Source organism: Plectropomus leopardus, chromosome 12 (genome assembly GCF_026936395.1).
Source record: "Plectropomus leopardus strain MGB_pleo_1.0 chromosome 12, ASM2693639v1, whole genome shotgun sequence".
In the NCBI taxonomy this organism is placed as follows: Eukaryota; Metazoa; Chordata; class Actinopteri; order Perciformes; family Serranidae; genus Plectropomus; species Plectropomus leopardus.
In genome coordinates this window covers 13745421-13772745 of record NC_142187.1, presented here as the reverse complement: position 1 = coordinate 13772745, position 27325 = coordinate 13745421, and the positions used below count along the sequence as shown (strand labels likewise).

The window sequence follows — 27325 nt, the reverse complement described above, 5'->3', positions numbered from 1 at the left end:
AAAGGGTTTAAAGCCTGGATGCCAAACAGCTGAAGACACTTTAATTATCATAAAACCTATTGTATGATGTCATTCTATAGCAACCTATTCCCTCGCCAGAAAATTAGAGCAAGGCTAACCTGGCAGAAAATGCTTCAGTTCCTAGTTGTTTAAAGTGTTAAAACATATATAGGTTGGATTGTGTTCTTGTGAAATGATTCAAGCTAATAAACAAGGTTTTTCTTTTCCATTCATGCCCTGCGAGGCATTTTTCAGCTGTTACAGTGCAGCTGAGGAGAGCTGAATGAAACGGTCTGGAATGTACCATAGCAATACAGGGGTTTACTAATGTGGCATACACTAAGCATCTGTGAGCGGTGTTAAAAAATAAAACAATATTCTTCTGCAAAGCATACGTTTAAATACAAGTTTTTATTTCACTAATAGTTGCTTACTTGATTGGGGGTGATTTACTTGACAATGAATCCTGCAGGAAAAAATAACCCCCCCCTCCTGTAGCGGCAGGTTGGACCGTGCCAAGATGATGTTACGAACAGCCTTTTAAAGTCGCTCCACTTCCGAGGTGAAGTAAAGTAGAGCTCCGCCGCACAGAAAGGAGGCAAGGTCTGACAATCTGTGTGTCTAAAATTAATAAGCCTAGTTCGACAGGACATGTTGAGAACATACAGTCGGACTTTGGGATGTTTTATGGTCTCGGAAACGAAGGAATTTTCTTTTTGTCCACCTCTATGTAGGACGTGGCGACTGCACTGAAGTAAAATTGCCGCAAAAAACGTGCATTTTTCATTACTATTACGCGCAACAACAACAACACCAACCTGGACTACTCCTTTGAAACAGGAATGGTTTATCCTCCCGAAGGGTTATTCTACATCGAGATGGATCAAGCACCACCAGGTAAGTTAGGGTTAAAGGCAGCCATTGTTTGATCTGCGGGGGGTCAGTTTAATTCTGATTTCTCCTTTTGCTGCCATCATCCTTCATAATGTCTATAATAAAGCTGACATGCGACAAATGCCGTGCAGGTGTTGGTAAAAACGTTATAATGGTCAGGTCCTCGGTGCTGCGCTCCCCCAGTGGCATTGCCCAGGCATGCATAGCGCAATTCACTTGCCAATTACGTAATACCTTTCGGTGGACCAGGCGCAGTGGCTTTTCTTTTGTCCCAGCGCATATGACAAACTTGGACACAAATGCACGGCGGTTTTTGCATCTAAACCGCGGACTAAAAAGACGTTCAAAGGGCGTATGACAGTATAAAAGAATGCATTTTAAAGGGGATATAATTGAGGATGCGTTAATGAGCGCCGCATGAAACGACCGCTTTGTTCTCCTCTGCAGCCAGCCGTGCTTGATTTGTGTGCTAGCTCTGAAAGTAGGCTAGAGGCAAGCAGACTAGACAGCTCGTCTCATGACTTAACTCCGGCAACTCACAAACACTTCGTTTTTTATTTGCATTAGTCATTTGACCGCCGCGTTATTACATTGCCGTAACAGTGCCTAACACTTTTATTGCGGCCCTATTATTCTGCATAACTGCCAAGCTTATTAAATTTGACTTCAGCTAATTAAAATTGCACAATAATTTTAAACCCGCGTGCTCTAATTATTTTAACAGTATTATTATTAACTACAATTGGAAAAAAAATACGAGTTTCCTTAACGTGACACGCCATGAGAAAAATACATATGCTATTGTTCCTATAATGTGAGTGGTAATTCCTGTTTTTTGTCATTAAGACTTTTCACAGCGCAAAAACCATGCCATCGCGTGACAGATTTGATATATTTTTATTATCTAACGCTTAAATTACCTGCTTCTTGTCTGTACTGGTGTGCGCGTGTGGGTTTTGGAAGCCAGCAGAGTTTCTTGGCACGAGACAGAAAAAAAAGGAAGGTGTGCAGATTTAATTTTGCTGAGTTCAGGAGCCGCAGCTTTGCATTTTGTGCCTTGCCACTGTGCTGCTGCACCTGCCTTTTGTTTATTTTAAGGTCAGAAAAAGAGGAGAGCGGATGGTGGGAGAAAACCCACATTTTCTCCTCTCTGAGGGTGCTCTTGTATTCTCCCTAACTGCCTCATGAAAGGCACTTTTGTCCTGCAGTGAAATATATCGCCCTTCACCTCCTCTTGATGCGGTTTGCCCTCCTTTTTTTTTTTATTTTTTCAGGGGGAAAACGCTTAGTCCTTCAGCCAGACTCACGTATTTTATTCCTTTAAAGTTGACGGAAAACTTAAGAGGATCTGTAAGCGTGCAATCATTATAAAATGGGAGAGATGGTCCAAGAGGCTCAGAATTCTTGATTTATGGTTTATTTATTGCCTTTCATATGCGCCGGGACTGTGCCAGAGCCTGCTCTAAACTTTAGAAGTGACTTTTCAAAAGTTGCAGGCAGCTGAATGCCTGATAATTTCTGGTATAATAAAAGGAAACATATTTCATATTGGTTGACTGGCAGCGCTCAGAAGTGAAGACTTAACTGCCACATTTTCCTTTGACCACACTTGTTAATGATTTGGTGTGTTATATCTCTTGGAAACATGCCTGGGCTTGTCCCCAGATCTTGACAGGCTCCATCAAGCAAGGGTGTGACAGACTGTGTGTGTGTGTGTGTGTGTGTGTGTGTGGGGGGTGGGGGATTTCCTAAACACACACACATCCTTAACTGCAAGACTCATAATATTGCAGGAGTCATGTTCTCAGCACTTCACTTCACTTCACACAACAAATCAATGCGTTACAATTTCTGACAGATCTCTTTCTAGGAACTGTTATCCTGATCCTTTGCATGTCATTTTCTTATCTGTCTTCCTCTTCCATAGCTCTCCCTCCCAGGTCAACAAAGCCAGTGTCCTCCACAATGAACAACAACTGCCTTGCACCACCTACGTATATGCTACAGGACGCTGAATGGTACTGGGGGGACATAACCAGGTAAAACACAAAAAAACATCATTCATTCTCATCATGCGACTGTATAACATATCGGTATGTTAGATCCGGTAACGGTTAACTGATTTTCCCTCAGGGATGAGGTGAACGACAAACTCCGAGACACACCTGACGGCTCCTTTCTGGTACGTGACGCATCCACAAAGCTGCAAGGAGACTTTACGCTGACATTAAGGTAAGCAGAGGAAAAAGAGAATCTAATCAGAGCCGCAATGATGCAAATATCATCGTTTTTTTTTGGGTTTTTTTTTACTTAAATAATTGAATTTGCCATTTCACTTTCTCAGGAAAGACGGGCACAACAAGCTCATCAAGATTTACCACCGTGACGGGAAGTACGGGTTCTCGGACCCCCTCACATTCACTTCAGTGGTGGAGCTAATATGGCACTATCAGCACCATCCGTTGGTGGAATACAACGCCACACTGGACCTGATGCTCACACATCCTGTGTCCCGCTTCCAGCAGGTCAGTGAGCACCGTTATTTTATGTTTGGGGTTTAAAAAAAATGTCGGACAGAATGCAGATAACGCAATGTTTCTAAAACGCGATTTTTTTGTTAAATACGGAGGATTAAGATTGTCCTTTACTTCAGGTGAAAGAGGACAGTGTTGATGTCGCTGGAAGAAAGCTCAAAGAAGTTCACTGTCAGTATCAGGAGAAGTCGAAGGAGTTTGATCGTCTCTATGAAGCGTTCACAAAGACATCACAGGTAAAATTATTAAATAAACTCTAATTTTCTCTAATGTAAACAATGAAATTCATACTCATCAGTCTCTTGAGTATTTTCTTAGTGGATCTATTCTTTGTGACGCAGGAGATCCAGATGAAACGAACAGCAATTGAGGCCTTTAATGAGACGATGCTGATCTTCGAGGAGCAGTGTCGTGAGCAGGAGCGTTATGGAGAGGAGTTTGAAATGAACAATCAGTCCGAAGGAGTCGACAAAGACCTGGAGAGGTACTTAATTACATCATGGTCCAAAAAGATATCCCTAAATGCAGTTTAATTTTTGTAAAAAAGGTAAAATTGTACTGAATTGTATTCCTTTCCTTGTGTTAGCTTTCTGATAAATTATGAGAAGCTGAAGTGTCGTCTCGGGGAGATCTACGACAGCAAAATCCACCTGGAAGAAGACTTGAGAACGCAGGTGGAGGACTACAGAGAGACAGACAGGAAGATAAACAGCTTGCGGCCGGACCTCATCCAGCTACGCAATATCAGAGACCTGTACCTCAAGTACGTGTGTTGTCAGAATATTGTTTGTGGTATCTGTGGAAAAAAAAATCTGTAGGTGCTCTGTGAAGTGTGACTAAACTTTCTTTACACTTTACCTCGCAGCTGGCTTAATCACAAAGGCGTACGGCAGAAACGCATAAATGACTGGCTGGGGATACTGAGTGACAGCCTCGACGAGTAAGTTTCAACAAAGTCTTTCTGGAAACGACATTTAAGAATGTAACTTCTAAATAAGAGAGGATTGGTGTTACAGCACGACTTTTGTTTTTTTAGCACATATGTGTTAAAGGGTGATGAGAAGAATTTGCCACATCAGGATGAGACAAACTGGTTTGTTGGTGAACTGAGCCGGACGCAGGCCGAGGAGATGCTTCAAGGCAAAGCTCCTGGAACATTCCTGATCCGCGAGAGCAGCAAACAGGGATGCTACGCCTGCTCTGTTGTGTGAGTAAAACACTGTGGAGCAATACCTGCAGAACGGATTCATTTTTAGAGGAATATGGTGCAATTTCGTTTCACTAATTGATGTGATTTTCGTCTTAATTTATTCTAGTGTCAATGAAGAAGTGAAGCATTGTATGATCTACAGCACACCACACGGATACGGCTTTGCTGAGCCATATGACGCCCACTGCTCACTCAAAGACCTTGTCCTGCACTATCGCCTGCACTCCTTAGCGCAACACAATGACGCCCTGGATGTTCGGCTGTCGCATCCAGTACACGCCAAAGCCGCAGCCACGCCTTCTCAACACGCAGAGGAACACAAACTCTTACAGACTCCAAAACACACAGCGGGGCTCCCGCCAGCCGCTCCAGAAATGTAACCCAACGGAAAGAGACAAAAGGACATGTTTACTGTATCCTGCAAGAACGACTGCATCAAGGTGCATTGTGTAAAGTTTTGCACTACAGTGATTCCATCGGTATTTGTGAATGGGATTTCACAGATTGAAGCGGGACTGGAACTTGAATGTCAGCTTTTTTTTTTTTTTTTCAAAGAGACTGTTTAAGATTTTATTATTTTTTTGTACTTCATTTATTTCCGTTTGTTTAATGGACACCTTTTTGGTGGGGATGTTGACAACCAGAGAATTGCTCACTGGCATCATCAGATGCTGCACCTTTGTTTGGCTTCGACTTTTACAACCAGAGTTGATGTTATAAGCGATGTCCATTTCCCCAAGTTAAAATGTATTGCGTTCTGAAAATTTGACCAATAGTTTAGAAATGTATTTGGTTTCTATGGAGTTATTTTTGTGCCTCATTCATGAGTGTGTGATGGCACACTTTGAACACAATTTTTAAAATTTTTTTTGCAAGCACATAAATTATATTTAGTAGAGAAATTATTCATCATGCAAAGTAAATTTTAATTTGAGCTTGAAAAAAATCCTTTTGTCCTCAATAAATTCATTAACTATCCACATAATCACACAACAATAACCTTTTTACTCAGATTTCATATATGCCCTCTCAATGTATAAAATTAAATCAATCCAACATGGTTGTGTTGGGCAGAGGGTACAAAGTCTCATTTTATAAGAATGTTATGAGACTTTGTTTTTAATAACAAGTCCATTATGTCAGCTAGTGTTAAAAATATTAGAGTCAATTCAGGGCTCTACGCTTACAATGCCACGGCCGTAAAGTTGACAATCCCCAAGGAAGCCATTATGGATGTATATAGAGAACTGGATACAGCGTCCGAGGAAAGGCTCCGTTCATTCCCATGAAAGCTGCTCAGTGTCGCATATAGCCGAAACAGTTCGACTTCCAGGGTATAAAATACCTGCATCTTGCGCATCATGAAGTTAATAGTGTAAGCACACTAGAGAACTAAAGAGCTGAGCCGCTAACTTTAGGGTTAGCCCTCCAATAACGTGAATGGTGAAAAAATTATTTTATTGTGCGGCTCTTAAAGAGTTTCGAAAATGCAGTCAGACTGAATAAATCAAATTCTGATAGCACAAACAAGTAATTTTTATTTTTGAAAAAAAGTGTACCCAATGATTCACAGACACGTCTTTCATTATGTATGTCTGTGGGAAGAAGTCTTTTTGAGCCCAATGGCATCATGTGACCGACTCGGATATTGAAATTCAACCATCCACCTATGAAAATTGGCTTCAAATCTAACAAGACAGCTAGGCTGCAAGATAATTAAGTATATACTAACTAATTAAGGTTAATAAAACCAGGCATGTCATCAAAACTGTAATGACTACTTTTATGGGGCTGCGGAGCTGCTTATCATTGTTTGAGTGCTTCCCCACACTCCTAGTATTCCATAATACTACTAACAGTCAGATTGGCTCAATAGCCAATCAAAAAAATATGTATACCAGTTTTCAGATTGGCACCCTGTCAAGTTGAGTGCACAGACAAACCCTTGAGCGCAGAAAACAGAGATGTTGACAGTAAGAAAAAAAATTAAACTAGTTCAATCACAAAGAGCACTGACCGGTAAATGACTAAAACTGAGGTGCACTTTTGTGGATAACAGGAAAAATTATGGAACATTAAATAGATTTTTTTTTCACTCAAACTACATATATATTTGTTGCATGATATTAATTTCTCTAAAATTTATTTTTTATGTGATTGTAAAATAATTTTTCTTCTGTGCTCAAAATGTGCGTGCCATGCTTAGGAATGAAATGAAAGAAATACTTTGCTACTACTTAGTGCATTTGCGAGGGGGAAAATGGTGCTGTAAACAGGCTCTTTCCGTCATACTGGTTTGGTGGACCAAACCATTTTTTTGGGTAAATGCCACGTGTGAATATGTGAAAAGTCGTGGTGCATCTTGACAATTTGCCCCTTTCTTAACAGACATTCATATACAGTGGATAATTATGTAGCATTAACATCCTGTAGAATACCATTGTAAGAGCATACTCAATGTTATACCCATTGACCAAAGCACTTAATAGTGAGCAAAACCACATCCCTGTTACGTCCGGTAATTGCATTTGGGCAAGGGGAGGGCAATTTATGTACACCTGCTGATGTGCTGATCAAAACATAATCTGAAGTACTGTATGTTATATTCTGTTACTCAAAGAAGTATAAGCTTTTTGTATTCTATATATATTTTTTCTATAAACATGCCACAAGATGAAAGCTTGAAGAAAGTGCAATCCAACAGTATTTCTATTGTTGCAATGTATGACGATGATGATGGCGGTGAAGGTAATGCTGTTATGAGAGGTTGACATTTGCCACAAAAATGCACTCTCTTTGGTGGTGTCGGTATGATGTGGCCTCCGATGTTTGTGTGAACTGCCAGAGGTCCGGAAGTATCCTGCCTCCATTACTTGAACTGTGGCATTGCTCGAGCTATGAATGTTTTTCATGACATGCAGCCTACATAGCTTAAGAGGAAAGGAATCCATGTTGAACTTGGCACATTTTTCAAGTTTGAGGACAATAGATACTCTGTACAGAGAAACTGTAAAATGTATTTCTGAGGTTGGTTTATGGAAGGAGGGTGATTCAGCCTCTTATAAAAATATAACTCCTCTGGGGGATTGAGAAAACTCCTCGGGTGAAGCTAAGCAATGTGAGATCCTGACCTTTTTCTTGCTGAAAGACAATAAACTGATGAGGGTTTTGTCAACTTACGTAATTGTTTTTTTTTTTTTTTTTTTTTTACAGTCTGCTGTGGATACTGCGCAAGTAACGCACAGTCACTTTTATAATAATTTAAGGTACATTTTTTTATGACATTAATTTATGACGTTTTTAACCAGCTTTTTATAACAACAATGTGGCTAGTATGTAGCCATATTTTAGTGCACTATTTAGCTGTAATGTGAGAGTTTGTGAACAGTTTTATGTCACCATTTCCAGGATTGTAAAAAGGAGGCTGAGAAAACTGAGAACAAACTCTAAAACTAGGCAGTAATGATAAAATATAAACCAAGATTCTGTTATAGTATTGCCTACTTTTCACCTCAAATGTTTTTTAGAAACATATTTTATTGCACTGTGTAGCTGTATAAGATATTCTGAGAATGGGAAGTGGGTGCTGTACGGTTTCCTATATTGTGTAAAGGGAGGCTGAAAAAAAAAACCCAGATCATACTGTAAAATTAAGCAGCGTGGATCAGATATGAATCAGGATTTTGTAACTGAGTTGCCTGTTATGTTTTCAGAAACATATTTTAGCATACTGTTTAACTGTAATACGAGATCATTTGTTACCAGCAAGCTGCCAAATTGGTTTCAAACAGACAACTCGCATTGCATCACCCAGCACTGCAATTATTGGTCCAGTGCCAGAGCATTCTGGTAGTTGTATGTTTTCTACCTCTTGAACAAAAGTTTATGCCATAGCCCTTTTTATCTGTTTTCTGTGGTCACATAGCACCAGTTTCAAAAGTATTTGCATCTTTCTACCGCATAGCCCACTTTAGTGGAAAAGACAATCTTCCCAGCATTGAAATACTTCTTGAGATAACTAATTATCTAAAATTTACCGTTGGTCTCTCGTGGAGCCATTGTCGTGCGATGAGCTTATCCTTGGGTCAGCAGAGATAGGAGGCGGCGGGGGCACTGGAGGACACTCTGTGGACAGATGGAAGAGAAAGGAAGCGATAAGACAATGGCAGGATATGTGCAGGCCCTTTCCCTACTCAGCCTGGCCGCTGTTGAGTCACTAGAAAACAATCTATCAAACCTACTACACAGAATGTGCTGTATTGTTAAACACAGCTTTTCTGAAGCTCCCGTGAAAGGAATGCAGCTCAACTGTAAACATTTAGTACCAGCCAGCTCGAGAGATTTGTCTCTAATCGCGCAGTCAACACAATTATCTCTGAATATTTTTATTCTGGTCTTATTAACTTTATCACCACCTACAAAGAAACACCAGGATAAAGCCACAATGGTGATGATGACCGTGGGTGACATCACCGTTGGCTCTCCGTGACCAGAGTAACAGGTGGCCTATTTCAACCATCACATAAGGTCTGTGTTAGGTAGGGATTAATGAGGTGCAGAGGGCAGGGATGTACTGGTGGTGAACGTCAGTTCCAGGCCACGGATTACTCCCTCTTACCTGTGTCAGCACAGAGACCTGGTGAACAGGCAGGCATGCGTGCTCTGCTCGGATGGACCAGATGCAGGGGAGATAGATGGATAGATAGATAGATGGATAGGACAGACTGTACCAGCGCTGAGTCACACACAGGCTGCGTGAGTGTCCGAAAGACAGGGAAAGAGTGGGAAGAGAAGCTGTGTGGAGGAGACAGACCGGGAAAGAGGAGGGACAGGAAAGAGAGCATTTTTCCTTTGAACACTGATTTAACATCAACATTCTGCTGGTGAAAAAAAAAACTGACAATGATGAAGTTTTGTATTCATATGATGATTTTAAAGAGAGGTATAGTATTCCTATCTTCCAACATGAGCATACTGTACTAAATGCACTGCCAACTGGCATTATATACTTATCACGCTATAACTCAAATATATATATCACTAAAGCCTGCGTTGAGACATGGAGTACAGTATTTACACTTCTTTACAACTATTTGCTGTCCAACAAAATCAAAGAGTTGCTTTTTAAAATGTACACACATACTTTACAGTTAATTCTGTTATTTCTAGATACATTCCTAACATGAATGACAAATGTACCCTATGTAACAATATGGCAGAAACACTACATCACTTTTTTTTCCCAATGTGTAGGCTACATGTGACAACCTTCTGGACTGATTTTTGGTTGGATCTCCAAAGACATTTTGCAAAGAACATTTCAATCAAAGAATCTGATTTATTACTAAGATTCAAAAGTCCACATTTCTCCAAGAATTAAAAGTATATAATTAATTTGCTCATTATTTTAGCAAAATTTTATATGCCTAAAATATTTTTTTAAAAGAAACTGCACTCATATACAACATTCAAAAGACCAGTTTTATATATCGTAAAGCAATGTCTAACTAACATGTGTAATAGAAAATTAACTAAAATTGTTTCTATACATTTAATTAGTTATTTATAGTTTGTACCTACATGTCATAATTCATTTTTAAACGGTTTGTAGTGACAAGCGAATGTTTTGTTTTTAAAACTGTTCATAAAGTTGGCTTTTTGTTTAAGAGTGCATTTTTCTAACTCCTGCACATGATGGTCTGAAAAATAAGGCTGGAGAGGTCAAGTTAGGCCTTTGCTATATTTCCTTTGACCTGAAACACACTCCCACCTGGCTACACCCCAGAGGTATTTGCTTTCGCAGCATTTTAGCTCACACTGCCCGGTCCTATTTTCCTTAGCTCCCTGAATCTGAGTTTAATCTATGTAAAAACCCAGCCCCCACATCTTACATGCACACCACTTTTCTCCCTTTCTCTCTCTTTCCTTGTCGGTACACCTCCAGTCGCATAACTCGCTCGTTTAAATTCATAGTCATTTTGCTTTATAGTTCTCAATTTAAATAAGTCCCGGCTGGGGGGGGCACCAGGACGAATTACCTTTGGAGTCACGCCTAAAATACACACACCATCAACTCTCTCGCAGGCTCTCATAAAAAGAGGTTTTCGCTTTCAGTTTGGCCGCAGCCAATCGCGTCTCTCCTCCCCTCTGTCTCCGTCCGATTCCACAGTTTTCACGCTACCCGCTCAACCAATGGGAGGCCGAGAATGTGCCGCGAGCAGGCCAATCAGCGACCAGTTGCTATGTTGGAGGCAGAATCGATAAGAGAGGGATTTTTTTTCCCCTTTCTTTTTTACTAGCTCACATTATAGCTGGCTTATAGGCTGAAGGCAAGAGCTCCTGTTGCCTGCCAAGCAGCATGTAGGCTACGGGCTGAACCATTAAACATACCAGCTCCACATTTTCTTTGAAACATCTCTAATACCAACACAAATAAAACCTAAATAATTTGTCTGTACAGTGTGTATGAATGTTACTATTTATTAAAGAATTTAGGTTCCTTATTCAGTTGTTGAGGTCATGGAAAAGCTAGAAAATTGTTGTTGTTGCTTCCAAGCCTGGGGGAATTATGGTAAATGATGCATATCAAACAAGTTTCAGAACAAAAAACATTGTGAAAATGTGAACATCGGGCACTTTTTTGTTTCTAATATATTGGCTTTCCTTTTACAGAACAACTTAATTATAAACATGTCTGTAACTTACAGTAAGGGACTGTTCAGTATTTATGGGGGGGTGGTGCAAAACAGAGAGACATGTCAAATATTTTTTTAAGCATTGAGGAAAGATTTGTGTTGTTTACTTTAGATTAGGGGAGGGATATACAACTTGAAATTGTTGTGTGTGTGTGTTTTTTCTTTAAATATCATCTGAACCCCAAAACCTGCCAGTGGGTAGGAAATGTATTTTTCCAGAAAATGGTGAGAATCGCACCATTTTTCATTGCCAGAAACTGCAAAAACTGAAATTATCATTGCTTTTTGTTTTGGTAAGTCTTATTCTCATGCTGTTTGTTTATTACATTAGCTTCAATAACATTTGGTGTGAATATAAAAACATATGGTTAGGAGCTATCTATGGAGTAGGGAGAGATAACAATCAACAAAACAAACATAAAAAAATACAGATCATGCAACCACAGAGTCTCTTCTAAATAAATAAATAAAATAAAATAAAAATACTTATATATGTCAAAAATATATCAAATCAGTACAGCACCTAATCACCTTGGTAGTTTTGCTGGGGGGTTTTCCCACTGAGCACACTTTCAGTAACCTGTCTTGCCAATGATGTAACAGTAGTTTAGCAAAGATAAAGTTACTTTTTTCACCAAAAAAAGGACAAGCAGCAAGTTTCCTTTTTCCATAGCTCCTATAATAATATTAATCAAGCTGGCTAAAACAAAAGCAGTTAAGAAGATGTACAATTCCCTGCTAATTTGTCACATCACCTTGCACTAGTGCACTGGTTTGTTTATTGGCCATCTGGGTGACCTCTGGTGACTGACTGAGTGAGGGGCTCAGATCACTCTGGGATGAGAGGTGACACTGAGCCGGCTCGTATAAGGGGATAACATTATACTGCTTGCTGACAAACCATTCAGGAGAAATGCCAATCTAGATCCACAACTAAATACGATTTGCAGATACCAGCTTTGGCACGAATAGAAGACGATCCCAACTTCATGAAACAGGTAGAGCAGGACTCAACTCTAAAATAATAACTTGACTTTTTGGATGAAGGCTCACCAGTTTGCACAAACATATTACATTGTACTTCTGTTTCTCAAGGAGAAAAAAAAAACCTCACTAATGATTTCAGCTGTAATAAATGAAGGACCTCAGCGTCCCTCGAGCTCTCAGGACAATCTCATTGCGGGAGTTCAGCTCTCAAATAGATTAAAAAAAGAAGCAGCAGGCATACGGCCAGCAAACCAATGTGGCACAGGACTGACAGACAGCAGATGACGGAGAGGCTTTAGAGTTCAAATCAGAAACCAGCTTGGTCTGAAAACACTTGTATGTACATTGTAGGTGGCGAACACAGCCAAGATAAAAAAGGGTTACACAGTTCACAAGTCCTGTCAGGTGAGAAAAGACGCCTTGTCTGGCATTATTAGAACAAACATGTAGACAAGATAAAGTGTGCAACTATAAGAAGGAAATTCCACACAAAATAAAATCATACAACAGGGATTTTTACAGGTTAAGTTACGGGCAATATTATGGAAATAATATTAAAAACTCCACACACACCGCAGGGCACTGTTATTACTCATTTTGCGTTATCTGGTTCAACTTAAAGCCAATCATAAGCAAACGCTGAACTCTACCTACTCCCATAAGAGCCCTCAAGCTGTCGGTTTCATGATGTTTTTCTTTCCTGGTGAAAGCGACGTCTAGCCAGAAGTCAGACATACCCTGCACTTATAACAGAGCAGTAATTACAGTGACCGCTTTCCATAGGATGACCCTCACACTATTTACTTTTTCTCCCACTACATGGGAGATTCTGAGAAAGGGAAACATGCTGCTTCCCATTGCCACAATGGAGAGGCACGATGATTGGTGAAAATAATCATCATGACAAGCAAAAACATTGCCTATAGGAGAGGAAAAATTAGACTGGAGCCGTGCCTCACCCAAAAAATACTGTAACAGAAAAACTTTCAACCAAAGAAGTCTATGTCACTGCATTCAAATTCATCTTAGCACCTCACCTACTTATTAAAACCTGTTTTACAAGAGACACCTGCCCAGGCAGCAGGCTCAAGAACAAAAGGCAAAGAAAAGAAACACGTTCATATTACAAATGAAACACATAACGTCTGAACACCAGGGACGATTCATGGAAACTCAAGTCATTGAGGTTGATTTAAATCCTGGGTCTTCAATGGGGAGGGGGCGGGGGGCAGTTATTGCATGGGGTTTGCCAAATTTGTGTTTGATAACTGAATTTTAATCTAAGTTTATTATTATTATTATTATTTTTATTAAAATTAGTCTGAAAATAGACATTAACACAAATCCAACACATTGTTCGAAAAATAAATTGGTCCATTTGTTAAAAAAAAAAACAACACACACACAATGGGTTATCCTGAATCCTTGTGCAATCACATTAACCCTTTGAAACCTGGCCAAATAGGCTTGCTTTCTTTGAAAAACATTAGAGGAAGGCAGTGAGCAATGAAAGAAGACATGGCTAAAATATTAACAGGCATTTACTAAAAAAAATTAGTAAAAAATTAGTTTAAAAAGTAAAAATGAAAAATCAACAAACAATGACCTGGAAAAAATGCTTAAAATTACAATAATTCTGTAACATAATTTAAAATATGTAATTATGATAATTATGACCCCCCCCCCATATTTCTTTTTTTCCTAGATATTTTCCCCTAGTTTTAAAAAATTGGATTGATTTTTAACTTTTCAAGCAAGAGACTCGGACACACTGCCCACCTATGAAACAAGCAAAATGTATAAATATATAAATCTGCCAATAATTATTAGGCTTATTATATCAGCTTAGTATGCAAGTAAAGTCACCCTACATGTTATCGTTGTCCCAGTTTAATGTCCAACTCAGTTTCATACAATATATGTAGTAGGGGTGTCCCTACCCTGGCTCTCTTTCAGCTAAGGGGTTTGTGGCCTGAAAAATGTCAAAGACCACTGATTTAAAGGATTTCGCAGTGGCCTGTTCTCTGCCTCTGGTAATGAAATCAGCAGCTCCAAACAACTAAAAACAAATGTCTCTGATGGACACATTATCATGCTGGACGTGTAGAGAACATGTATGTCCCTCACTCACCCACTGATTGAAAGAAGGCTGTTGTCAAACTTCAATGAGACACCAAATGAGGCTCTTGAATTGCAAAACAGCGCAGATCACTTCATGACTGCTAAAAATACGTAACGTGATTAACACAACTCAGGCTTGTGAGGAGAGTGACGGTGCTCGCGTCACCATTGAAAGAAAAAAAAAACCAATTTCATTTGATGATGAAGGATTCATGCTCTCTCCAAATGCTCATATTTTTGGGTTCTGTGATAAACATGTTACCAAATCACGTTTGTTTGATCAGCATTTAAACGGGATGATTTTTAAAAAGATATCAGATTACTGGTTAAAACACTCAGTAGTTTTGTCCAGGAGGAGGATCAGCGTTTAAAGTTAGAAAGTAGAAAGTTGAAAACATGACAGAACATAAAATACATATTTTAATACTTGATGATGATTGATATATTAATTTGTCATAGATTGACATCGCTGATCATTTGGCTTACCAGTTATGCTTTTCATGTTCACAAACCTCACTGTGTTCTCACAGCATTTCAAGTCTGTAATTTTTTTTTATATTCTTACCATGATATGCTGCAAGGGGGGGAGACTGAAGTGACAGGAAGTGTGTCTGTTTTCTTCCAAGCTCTTTCAGTTCAGAAGGCCAGCTTTGCCTTATATTGGCTTACTAAGAGTCCATTTAAGCTGTATCCAATAAGCTAATTGTTCAGCAGAGATAATGGTCATGGTGGATGTCCTTTATGGAAACAGGACACACTTGAAATCATCCATACAGGGTAACAGGAAGGAAATACTAACTAAAAGTAAGTGCAAAACACGGCCAGGTTGGCAGAGGGCTCATTCCTATGTTCCCCCTTTTGTCTCTTGATATAAACTGAGGAAATTGGTAAGTGCTAGCTTTGCAGTTGAAATTGTTAAGGAACAAAGGGATGCGGAGGTTTCAAATGCAAAAGTTCAGCAAAAACTGGCAAAAAAATTGGTTCAGCCACTGAGGAGATATCACGTGTAAAGTCAAGAAAATTGTCTTGCCTGCAAATTTGAAGGCGTGGGTTCCATCAGTGGGCTATGCGCAGTTGAAGATAAGTGATTTCAACAAACTGACCCAGCAAAATATATGACCTGGGGAAAAAAACATTATTGAGAACATAAAACTTTCTGAGAGGAATCTATAAAGGGGAACACCTTCTAAATTAAGACTTCTAATATGTAATTTCTATGGCCTAGAGTAATTTAATCAGTACTTGATAATATGAGCTAGTCTCTGACAAAGCCAGAATCCACAGAAGTCTCAAACTTGTGATGTCATAGGGTATAAAGTCTGGAGCTGCTCTATAGAAAATGAATGGGAACCTGATTTTGTTGTCCCACAAAATGTTTGTTTTCTTTTTTTTTTTTTTTTTAAATTCAAAAACGAAATGAGCTTTATTTTGTTTTAGTGTTCTCAAGTGTGAAACTAAAAAAAACCCATACACCCAGAACATAGCCCTTTAAACACAGAGACTGCAGTGAAGAGCCACTACGACGACCCTTCTTTATGCCTCCTTTGAAATTCTACACAAAACATGACAATGGCGGCAGCATTATGCTCCAGCATGTGAATATAGAGCATGTGCCGGCATTGCGGAATCAAAAGAGGTATGACAGGCGTGACGTAACACAACAGCGTCAGCAGTGAGGCAGCATAATAGCTCAATATTCCTGCCTTGAACATGAAGCATAAAAGGGGATAACTTCATCTATAACTTCTTTTACCATTCACTGTCTTTTACCCTTTTCCCACCAAAATTTGTGTGTGCAGGCTGTTTTTTTTCTTTTTCAAAAATGGGTATACCCGCTAAAAATAGGCTATAGACTGCTTTTCCATTATCTGGAAAGCACAGCTGTATACATGGCTCTGCGGCAAACGACAGACCAGCAAACAGGGAAAGAGTACAGAGCAACGTGGAAAGAGGTCTGTGAAAACTTTACAGTGGTTCCTTCTCTTTATATGTATCTCTTACTAATTCAGTCGCTTTGTCAAACTAATATTAATAATATTTTTGGATGATCTTAAACAACAGGAATACAACATGTATTTTTTGAAAGTGAAGTTCCCCTTTAATGAGTCATATAAAGATGATATTGGGCTGGGGGACATAGGGCCCGCTGAAACATAGCTTATGCTCCTGTTGACACATATTCACCTTTGAGTTTTATGTAAGCTATATATCACCACATATTCTTTTTTAGCCCCACCGCTGGCAGTTATATTGTGGGTGACACATTGAAATAGCAGGAAATACAAGTCAAGTGACGGTTATGGGACTTTTTCCTGTAACTGTCACTGGCGCTTTTCACCTCAGCTCAGTGCACCACACAGGTCTAATGGGCCCACAGCAGTGCTAGAGTCCTGTATGTAATAACTGGTTTCCAACACAGTGTTTAAACCAATTTGATGTCAAGCTACTGATTAAAACAAACTGGACTGCCCGTTGTGACTGGGTAAGAGTAGGCTAGCTCGTAGGCTTGGTCAAGCCTCCAGTGGAGGATGGCTTCATCTAAAATTACCATTATGCTGGGGGCTGACATGCTAAGAATACTATGATAATTTACATGGTAGGTTTCTGTGGCTTGTTGTCAAGGACTTAAGTTTATCCCCTAGTTAAAGGGGGACACTGCCACCTGGTGTTGTAAATTATAACAAACCCAGTGAGAATTCATCGGTTAAATGACCAAAACTATGCAAAATTATACTAGAAAAACTATTGAAACAAACACAAAAATAAGACATACTTTCGTGTAATTTAAAGCTGTGTCGCCCGAGAGAGAAAACGACGGCCAATGGCGAAGAAATGATACAGATATCAGAAAATGGCACATTCTCAGGGATCGGCTAGCTGCGACTGGTGAGTCGACTGCCAGGCCAGAGCAATCGATCTAGAGAGCTGTGTTGACAGTCTGCAGGGTGACGGAAGTTGACAGCATCCCCATCAGTAAACTTATGAGTAAGTCGCTGTTTAAACAAGCTTAATTGACATTTTTAGCCATAGAAGTCCGTCGTTCTCTGAGAGTTTCCACTCTCTAAGCAGGGATTAGTCGAGCTGCAAAGTTGACTCATTTGATATTTTGCAGAGGATGATTGAATCCACAGTAGCGATCTGTCTGTTGGCTAGCATGCCCGGCTAACGGCGGTGGTGTGTGATTTTTTGCGTGCAAATATAGCAATAAAGTGATGGACGATAGCTTATCTATGACTGCATCAGTGTGTTTTACTGTGACATCATCCAGAAAATCCGTTTCTGTACGTTTATCGGTTATTACATCGCAGACGTTGCCACCGTTTTGTGTTGTTATACAATATTAAAGGGGAAAACACCTAAATTTAGAATTCCAGGGTTATTTCCATGCGAGAGTTCAATCACTATTTGTGATCATAAGCTACTCTCTATCTCACAAAGCCAGAAACCAGGGAAATCAGTCTCACACTCATGATTTCATTAAGTATGAAGCCTGACGCTTCTCCACAGACTATGAATGGAAGTCTGATTTTGTGGACCCACATACTGTTTGTTTTCTTCTTTTTTATACCCAAATGAGGTTTATAATATTGCAGTGTTTTCAGTTCTGAAACTAAATATATACACATATACTCAGAACATCCCGTTGGGTTCTCTCAGGGTCATTTAAATATCTTTCACGATTCATTGTCTATGGAACAACTCCAGACCTAATACGCTATGACATCACATTAGCACACTAGCTTTTGTTTTTGGGAGATCATAGTTCATTCCTGCTTCTACTGTCTTTACCCTTTGAAGCCTGGACATCAGTTTTATTGTGCTACTTTCAGATGGCTTTCACAGGCTGTTTGACCCTTTGAAACCTGAGCAAATTGGTTTGATTTCTTTTGAAGACAACTATTCCAGAAATTGCAAGAAAATTAGTAAAGGGTAACAAGAAAATTTCCTTAAACTTAAATAGGGAAAATGTCCAAAAAACTACATTTATGTTACTGAAAAAATGTATAATAAATTGTATAACATAAAGACATATACTTTTTAAGATCATTTTATTGTTAGTTTTTGTCTTTTTGCTTTATTTTCAGGTAATTTTCACTTGATTTTACCATTTTTAAATTTTTTTTTTTTTAGCCGTGTTTTGCTAAGTTGCTTCTTGCCTTCTCCCCATGATTTAGAAAATCAAACCAATTTGCTCAGGTTTGAAAGAGTTAAACTACGGAAACAACGTATGCATTTCAAAACCCGGTATAGTTAGTGTCAGTGACTTTCTGTGTATTTTGGTGTTGATGCCTTCAGCTCATGTGTCTTTCAGGTGTGTTATATCCTTACACTCACTAGGGAGGACGGTTTGTCCTCCATGTTCACACACTCCTGTCCGAGCTGCTATGTCCTCCACCTCCGTGTCAACATCAACTGGTTGTGGCGGTGGTGATGCTGCAGCTGCCATGCAGGCGTCCGAGCAGGCTCTGCTGGCCTCAGACCGCTATGCCAGACTCATCCTGGCCCAGATGAACAAGATGCGGCTCCGCACTGATTTCTGTGATGTGGGGCTGAAGGTCGGCAACCGGGTCTTCAGGGTCCACAGGCTGGTGCTTGCTGCTAGCAGCCCTTACTTCTCCGCTCTGTTCTCCGGCGGGATGAGGGAGGCAGATAAAGAGGAGGTGCAGATCCTTGGAGTGGAGACTGAAGTCTTCGAGGTGCTGCTGGAGTTCATATACACAGGTCCGCATTCATACTGATATTTCCACCATCGTGTTGAAGATCTGTGTATAATTTTGCACCATTTTCTTAATGTACCGTTTTCTATCAGGCGTGATCAGTGTGACAGTGGAGAACGTCCAGGAGCTGATGGTGGCAGCAGACATGCTGCAGCTCAACGAGGTAGTGTCTGTCTGTGGAGAGTTTCTCAAGGGCCACATGGACCCGTCCAACTGTGTGGGCATCTTTCAGTTCCTGGAGCAGATTGCCTGCATGGAGATGCTGGAGTTCACTGAGAACTACATCCATGTTCACTTTCTGGAGGTATGAAACAATAAGAGGCACTGCATGTCACTTCATCTCTCTGCCAATATGGTGTTAGTGTAAAGCTCTGTTTTGTGTTTACCTGGTAAAGTAAAGCTACATGTAGTGTTGTCAGAAATACTGATACATATCAATTCTGAATATTTCAAATGGTTTCAAAACTAATTCCAGCTGTGCTTTCTTGCTCTCACTGATGGTTCATGTTTACTGCAGTCATTCTGCTGTTTCCTTCTGCTAACCAAAAAAAGAGAAAAAGAAATGTCATTGTCATGTTACAGCCTTGTTATATTTATCTTTTTACCCCCCCAAAAAATTAAATGCTGTCAATATTGTTTTTTTTCCATTGAAAATTGTATTGAATATTGATAGTTTTCCAGGTATTGTATCAAAGCTGGAAATTCCAGTATCATGACAACACTACTGAGATGCACATTAAATGTGTTCCTATACTGTCCTTATTCAAAACAAGCCCAGTCAAACACCATCAGCATTTTATCAAAATGGTAGATTTATTTTGCGAAAAGCATTTCAACTTGCGCTGAATTTTCAAGTTTGATGCTTACAAGATTTCCTTTTTTCCCTTTTTTCCCTTTTTTAGGTGTGTGTCACTGATGAGTTCAGGGACCTGTCAAAGGATCAGCTGGTGAGGCTGCTCAGAAGTGAAGAATTGAGAATTGAGGATGAGTACCAGGTATTCACTGCAGCCATGGACTGGGTTCTCCAAGATGTGGCGAAGAGGAAAAAACATGTCGTAGAGGTGCTGGAGCCGGTCCGCTTCCCACTGCTTTCTCCACAGAGACTGTTTAAGTACATTGAAGGTGAGGAAACACCCCCCTTCCCTTTATATTTCACATACTTTGTAAAACATTGTAAACAACATCTTAAAATGTTTGCCATGTTAATGTTCATTAAAGGTATTTCAGACTTCAGCCTGCGGGTGGCACTGCAGACTCTACTGAAGGAATACACTGAAGTCACAAAGTCTCCCAAAGAAAATAAGATGTACAGTCAGCTACAACCAGCCAAGATGAGACCCAGAAGAAAAGCCAGGAAATACCTCTATGCCATAGGTTCTGCTTTAAGTCATCTTTTTGAACATAGAAAAATAACCTGATGTTTTAAATCTGAAATATCGGAAATGGCATTTAACCTTGGACCTTTGTTTTTAACTCGTGGCAGGAGGCTACACTCGGCTGCAGGGCGGCCGCTGGAGTGACAGCCGGGCATTGAGTTGTGTGGAGCGCTTCGACACCTTTAACCAGTACTGGACCACTGTGTCGTCCCTGCACCAGGCCCGCAGTGGCTTAGGGGTGGCGGTACTGGAGGGCATGATCTATGTGGTGGGAGGTGAGAGAGCTGAGGCTGTCTTGTTTTTGTGTTCAAGGCCCAAAACAAAAGAATCTCAATAACAATGAGTGTGACAAGGAACAATTCTTATCCACCAGGGGAGAAAGACTCGATGATTTTTGACTGCACTGAGAGATACGACCCAGTGACCAAGCAGTGGGCCGCTGTGGCGTCTCTGAACTTTCCGCGCTGTGGGGTTGGCGTCTGCCCCTGCCACGGAGCTCTGTATGCACTTGGTAATATCACAGTAGCACCATTTTTAACTAAAATACATGTAACACAAACAGGTGGTTCAGATATAAAGGGGCACAAATCATAGTGCTACTCAGCATGTGAAAACTGTAGTGTAATGTTAAAGGTTTTGTCTCTGGAGGAGCTTTGTTAAGTCTAAGAAAATGACTCAAGTGACATCATTAGTGAGCCTGTTTACAACCAGTATTTTTTTGTGATTAAATTTTTATTAATGTTTTAACTGAAAAAGAAGTGGAAGGGAACATTATATTATCCAAAAAGCATATAACAGTGGAGATAAATCAGCAGTACAACCAGTATAAACATGTTTCTTTGATTATCCAATTACAAGTGGACAGCTCTAAATCGGTCTCTTCACACCTAGCATTAGATTTCGCCTCCACATGCATCTCAAATGACCACTTTTGATCACTTCCCTGCTCTATATGAAAATAAGCACATACATAGTTTCCATAAATATCGAATATTTACTAAGTGCAGTTCAATAAATAATCAGCATCTTAAGAAATGCCACACAAAAACCATAAGCTGATGACTGTACTGTGCCTCTGTAGGTGGCTGGATTGGTTCTGAGATTGGGAAGACCATGGAGCGATATGACCCCGAGGAGAACAAGTGGGAGGTCATCGGCAGCATGGCAGTTCCTCGTTACTACTTTGGCTGCTGTGAGCTACAAGGTGTGTTCCTCCCCGTTTTTTGCACGCAATCTAGTGCATCTTGCAAGTTTAGTTTTGTTGTCAGTGTTCAGACACAATTTCACACACACTTTGAAATTCTTTTCTTCTCTGTTGACTTGGATACTTAGTGAAGTAGCTCTAAGCTAAATGCTGTTGTCAGGGATGTATAAATTACAGAGGGGACACACTTTTTTTAGAAGGCAGCATTGGAACCCTCCCCTTTTTACAGAAGGAAAACTCATATTTAAAAACAACAACAAAAACAGGAGAAATTGCACTCACTAGGTAATAAAAGAAGATTTGATCCATGAAAAAACAAGTTGTAGCAAATTTAAATTTCCCATTATAGTATGGATAAGTGTGTGTGATTCTGAAGGCACGGGAGTTGAAATGGTGTTTGTATCTTATAAATCGTTATATATTACAAAGAAAGTATGGAAATGTATGGAAATTAGAATAACTTGAAAAATTAGAAGAATTTCCTTTTTTTTTAAAGAGTGAGTGTCGACGAGAGAATTATAGCCGTGATGAAATACAGTATAACAGCACGACCTCGAGAGAAATGGCCTATTACTTTTATACAAGCATAGTTTATTAGTTAACAGTAATACAGGACAACAGATTATGGTTTGTTTGTTCATCCAATGATTTTTTTGGCTCCTCCGACACAAATACTTCCGCAACCACTGCAAGTGATAGCTGTTGCCTAGCAACACAAAACTTTTTCCTGCAAACTAGCATGTTACTTTGTGTTAGTAATGTCTACATGTTATGCGCATGGCAGCTGCTTAGTATCATGTTTAATTATCTGTGTTTCCAGTTAAATAAGTTGTGTGTCTCTCTTGACTTGCCGAAGCGAGTAGGAAGAATCCTTACCGTCTCATAACTGCAGTCTCTGCCGCCTCCAGCTGCCTCACTTCGCTGAAGAAACTCTGGCTCCCGTCGCCAGTGAAGACAGACGAGAGGTCAACCTTTAGAGTCCCTGCCGGGCAAACGACTGTCAAACATCCCGGCTTTAAAACGCTCCTCCTCTCCGCGCCACAAGTTCGTAGTAGCGCACAGTCTTATAGCACCAGGCGGGGTTAGCCAGCTAGCTATACTGAGGCAGCTAAGCTAAAAACAACAGCGCGGTAATGGCTCCATACCTCCACAGAAAAGCCTTCACAGCGGCTTGTTGAATAACTCCGCTGCCACCAATGTAACAAAGCGTCCCGGGTTCGCCTAACTGGATAACTAATAAAACAATAAACCGGAGGACGGTGTGACAGCTCCCAACAGCAACGGCTGCCTTTTTATTTTCAGTTGCCAAAACTTTCACACAGGTATGAGCGCTGAAAAGAGTGGAAGTTCCCCCCATTACCCATTTTCCCTGCTACCGGGCAGCTCCAGAGGGACACACAGTAGGCCTCCAAAACAGTCCGTTACACTACAGCCTGCAGTAAGGTTAGATAACTACCGACGGTTAATGTAGACCTAATTCACGATTTAGAACAGCCTTGAAGCGGAGTGATACACGAAGAGTTAAAAGTCCCAGCGCCGTTGTAGCCTACTTCATATCAGCGCTCGTGGAATGCCTCTGGACCAATCAAATTGCTTGGTCGGAACTAACTGCTGTATAAAAACTATTTTAGTGGACCTCCCAGTGTCAACTTTGTAATAGCAGACACATTTCAAATTTCTAGCTTTGTGGGGTTTAAAGTAGTTCAATTTTTATTTTTGATATATCTCTAAACGTGTAAAAGAGATGAAAAATGTTTCATTTTTGCATACTTTGTTAAATATTATCATTCATAGAAATACTCCACCTAACACATTTTACATTATTGCTACACCCTCATTGTTACTGGTCTTTCAAAAAGGTGTCTGTGCAAAATTTGTTTGTGACAATTTTGTATTTTTAAAGTGTTTTTGCTCAATTTTTTATACTGAACAAATAGTTTGATATTCCTTTTGGTTTTACACGTAGGGCAGATATAAGGGCACTATTAGTGCAAATTTGAACTTAATCCAATCGATTGGTGTAAAAAATTTTGCCCCTGGGGTGAATCAGTCTAGCGATCAATTTTTAAAATCACTTTGTGCTGTATATTTTGTTAAACACATCCATTTTCTGAAAACATATCAAAATTCTGCCCCTGGTTAACTCTTTCCAGGATTTATTTATGTAATTGGAGGAATCAGTGACGAAGGAATGGAGCTGCGTTCAGCCGAGGTGTATGACCCCATCTCCCGCCGATGGAGCGCCTTGCCAGTCATGGTCACACGTCGAGCCTATGTGGGCGTCGCCTGCCTCAATAACTGCATTTATGCAGTGGGTGGCTGGAATGAGGCACTGGGTGCACTGGAGACAGTGGAGAAGTACTGTCCAGAAGAGGTAAAGTGGGACAATTTAATATTTAATCAGTTTTCTGTGTGTCATAACTCCTTACCTCTGTACTTGTCTTTCTACAGGAGAAATGGGTTGAGGTGGCCTCTATGTCTACTGCTCGTGCAGGTGTGTCAGTGTCAGCAGTTAATGGGCTGCTGTACGCCGTCGGTGGCAGGGCCGCCAGCAGAGATTTCTCTGCCCCGGTGACAGTGGACTCTGTGGAAATCTATGACCCTCACCTGGACACCTGGACTGAAGTCGGAAACATGATCACCAGCCGCTGTGACGGCGGGCTGGCTGTGCTGTAATAGCCAAACTGTGAACGTCCATATCATCCCAACACTGCAAACGTTGAAGAAAAGCTGCACCTTAAGAAACACAAAATTGTTTCTGTCTCAAATAGGCTTTCACATGATCATACTCTATGTGTTACAGATGTGTATTTCTTTTTTATTTGTCCATAACATTTGACATTCATTGAACATTTGACAGTAGATCTGAAACTGGAAAACTGCCAAAACTGCTTACACTGTTACACGTCTCGTCGTCACTAAATGCTTTTACAAGAATATCCGTGGAAACACACTTGTGTTCCTCTCGTGTATTTGAAGACAAACGATCCTTGTGATAAGGATATTTTTCACAGCGGAGGGGGTCTTTTTTAAATGGACCAGAGTTTTTAGTCTCGAGTGTAAGTGTCCTTTGGGGTATACTGCGAACAGTTCTTGGATAAGATGTGAAAGCACTGTTTTTTAAATTAGTTTTCTCTTTATGTTTTTTAAAGGGACACTTCACTAAAAAATCAAAAATACAAACTCTTCCTGTTCATGCTGTACAGCTATTTAGATTGTTCTGGTTTGAGTTGCTGAGTGTTGGAGATATCGGCCGTAGAGATGTCTGCCTTTGCTCCAATACAATGTTTCTTTTCAGATATCGAGACGTGGTTACTCAAGATAATCCACAGACCATGTTGTGTTTAGTTTCATGTAGGAACGGATGTAGGAAAAGGATCTTTTTGCTTCCAGACTACATTTGCCTACAGTATCTCCGTGAAGGAGGAAGCATGCATCTACTGCTAGCACCACTGAGCGAGCTAATGTTACTGCTCAGACAAGAAGGACGCCATTAATGTTTACATCTCGTACTGTCATGAGCCTCTTGTGCATAAAAAGATGCACGCTTTGAGCACCACAAGCCAAGTGGCATCTGGTTCCATTATATTGGAGAGAAGGCAGACATCTTTACGGGTGATATCTCAAACACTCTGCAACTCACACCAAAACAATCAATAAATAGCACTACAGGTAAAAGGAAAAATAAGTATTTTGATTTGGGGGTGAATTGTCCCTTTAAAGAAATGTTTGGGGTGAGTGCATTGCTACTTAGAAGATTTATCAAACCACTTGAGGCTATTTAATAATGGAACCAAAGTTCCACGGTATGTGATTCCTGTAAATAAGTATAAACTTGAACAGCACACCAGTGCAGTTATCACTCAGTAAATCTCACTGGATTATTTTTGTATATACAATACTGTAAATATTCGTGCCTCATAGCCGCTATTACACTCAAATCCAAACAAATGAAAAGTGTTTTGTCATTTCACTCATCAGTGCCGCCTGACATGACCAGAATTTACATTTCAACTTCCTGATGTTGACATACACAACATAGTTTTTTGACAATGCACATATATAGAAATGTTGTTGGTTTTTTTTACCTTCTTTATGGTACGTTATCTTGTTTCATATTTGGATATTAAAGCTCATTACATCTGCAAGCTGAGTGGAGACATTGCACAGTAACAGTATTTCCTGTTATCATTTTGACATCAGCAGACTATTGTTTCAACAGTAATCTTTCATCTTTCATTGGTTGCTTTTCAGAATTAAATAAAATTCATAAAGGAGTTATGTGTGTGCAGGGTTTTAAGGGTTGGCTCAACTCCATCAAAGTCACAATAACACTAACTAACCGATTGAGGCAGCGTTAGACCAGCAGCTCCCATGCTCTGCAACATAAAATTACTGTTTTTGTCAATGGAGTCTAGTGGCTTTGAAGAGAGTGATTTAATGGCTTGAGTTCTCTGTCAGAATTTGCTGATAGCAAGGTACAGCAATGAAATTATTCTACATATAGCGTACAATTTAACTGGTAGATTTTTTTCCAGGCCTCCACAAATGCGCCTGACTTCGAAGCCAATTTGACATGTGACATCTGTAAATCAGTGTATACATTTTTTTGAGCATCACAATTCATGTAAAATGAACTATCTGGAATTTATCCACTCAATCCAATAACATTTCAAAGTCTAGAGGAGACAGACAGTTAAATCATTTTGTCAACATTCATGTTAGCATAGGGTTAAACCAGAAGTTTGCCTGTTTTACGGGTTCAACAATGCAGAATGTAATTTTACCCCCAGAAGTTGTACTTTATGGCTTCATTCACCACTTTTCAACTTTCTTAGGAATGAATGGGGACTTGCCTCTAACTCTGTATCGAGTTCTCTTAATACATCCATAATAATTTTTAGGAGGGCCTTTTTTTGGATGGCTAAACTACATTTTACTGCTGCCTCCCTCCACAGCAGTACATCACTTAGCTTCTGTGTCAGTACTCCTGCCTGCTTCTCCAAACTGGGGGCATGATAACCATCCTTTACTGTAGGTAATACACTGACTATGCACCTCATACAACCCCATTTAAAAAAAAAAAGGACTATCCCTTCACAGGGTTCCCACACATTATCATGGAAAAAAATTCTAAACTTTTCCATGACTTTTTAGGACCCAAAATGTTTTTTTCTTCCAAACTCGCCTGGCAGAATTCAAACATAATATAAGCTAGTTAGAGTACATGAAGGGAGAGACAGAGCATGGGGAGAAAATGAAAAAAAAAGTACATGATGGTAAACAAAACGTCACATATTAACGCATTTAGAGCTACATTATGTTGAAAGCTACAGAAATTAAATTTGCCGTCATGTTACATTAAGTGGAAGGTTATTCACGTAAGTTTACTATAATTTCATATAGATGAAAAAATTCCACTTTTCCAAAACTTTTCAATGATTTTTTTTTTTTTTTTTTACAAATTTCATGACCAGGCCTGGAAAATATTATTGTGAAATTCTATAATGTTACAGGTTTTCTATGACCATGGGAATCCTGCCCTTCAAAGCTACAATCCCTCTTTGAGTAGGTCAATATAGGCAC

General features: G+C 39.8%; 2 protein-coding genes across 4 annotated transcripts; both read left to right on the top strand.

The window, feature by feature from the left end:
- The first annotated feature begins 553 nt into the window (after window positions 1-553).
- LOC121951302 (phosphatidylinositol 3-kinase regulatory subunit gamma-like) lies at window positions 554-7817 on the top strand. Its single transcript, XM_042497569.2, has 10 exons — window positions 554-897; window positions 2822-2933; window positions 3028-3126; window positions 3239-3419; window positions 3548-3664; window positions 3770-3912; window positions 4015-4191; window positions 4294-4368; window positions 4465-4635; window positions 4745-7817. The coding sequence occupies exons 1-10, from the start codon at window positions 843-845 to the stop codon at window positions 5016-5018; spliced, it is 1404 nt and encodes a 467-aa protein (XP_042353503.1). The 5' UTR covers window positions 554-842; the 3' UTR covers window positions 5019-7817.
- A 9478-nt stretch (window positions 7818-17295) lies between these two features.
- Window positions 17296-26016, top strand: ipp (intracisternal A particle-promoted polypeptide). 3 transcript variants are annotated; one of them, XM_042497973.2, is made up of 10 exons: window positions 17296-17426; window positions 18754-19163; window positions 19252-19463; window positions 20062-20281; window positions 20378-20533; window positions 20643-20810; window positions 20909-21046; window positions 21617-21739; window positions 23893-24113; window positions 24191-26016. In XM_042497973.2, the coding sequence occupies exons 2-10, from the start codon at window positions 18827-18829 to the stop codon at window positions 24413-24415; spliced, it is 1800 nt and encodes a 599-aa protein (XP_042353907.1). In that variant the 5' UTR covers window positions 17296-17426; window positions 18754-18826; the 3' UTR covers window positions 24416-26016. The 3 variants fall into 3 exon arrangements, with proteins under 3 accessions (XP_042353907.1, XP_042353908.2, XP_087941307.1); XM_042497974.2 differs by lacking the exon at window positions 17296-17426 and having other exon boundaries at window positions 17440-19163; window positions 20387-20533; XM_088085181.1 differs by lacking the exon at window positions 17296-17426 and having other exon boundaries at window positions 17441-19163.
- The last annotated feature ends 1309 nt before the right edge of the window (window positions 26017-27325 follow it).

Bases quoted from the DNA above. Each gene is read 5' to 3' on its own strand.
- LOC121951302 (XM_042497569.2), top strand. From the start codon at position 843: ATGGTTTATCCTCCCGAAGGGTTATTCTACATCGAGATGGATCAAGCA. The intron at 898-2,821 runs GTAAGTTAGGGT...CCTCTTCCATAG, and splicing joins GATGGATCAAGCACCACCAG to CTCTCCCTCCCAGGTCAACA. The intron at 4,192-4,293 runs GTACGTGTGTTG...TTTACCTCGCAG, and splicing joins ATCAGAGACCTGTACCTCAA to CTGGCTTAATCACAAAGGCG.
- ipp (XM_088085181.1), top strand. From the start codon at position 18,728: ATGCCTTCAGCTCATGTGTCTTTCAGGTGTGTTATATCCTTACACTCA. The intron at 20,534-20,642 runs GTTCTGCTTTAA...AACTCGTGGCAG, and splicing joins GAAATACCTCTATGCCATAG to GAGGCTACACTCGGCTGCAG. The intron at 21,047-21,616 runs GTAATATCACAG...GTGCCTCTGTAG, and splicing joins CGGAGCTCTGTATGCACTTG to GTGGCTGGATTGGTTCTGAG.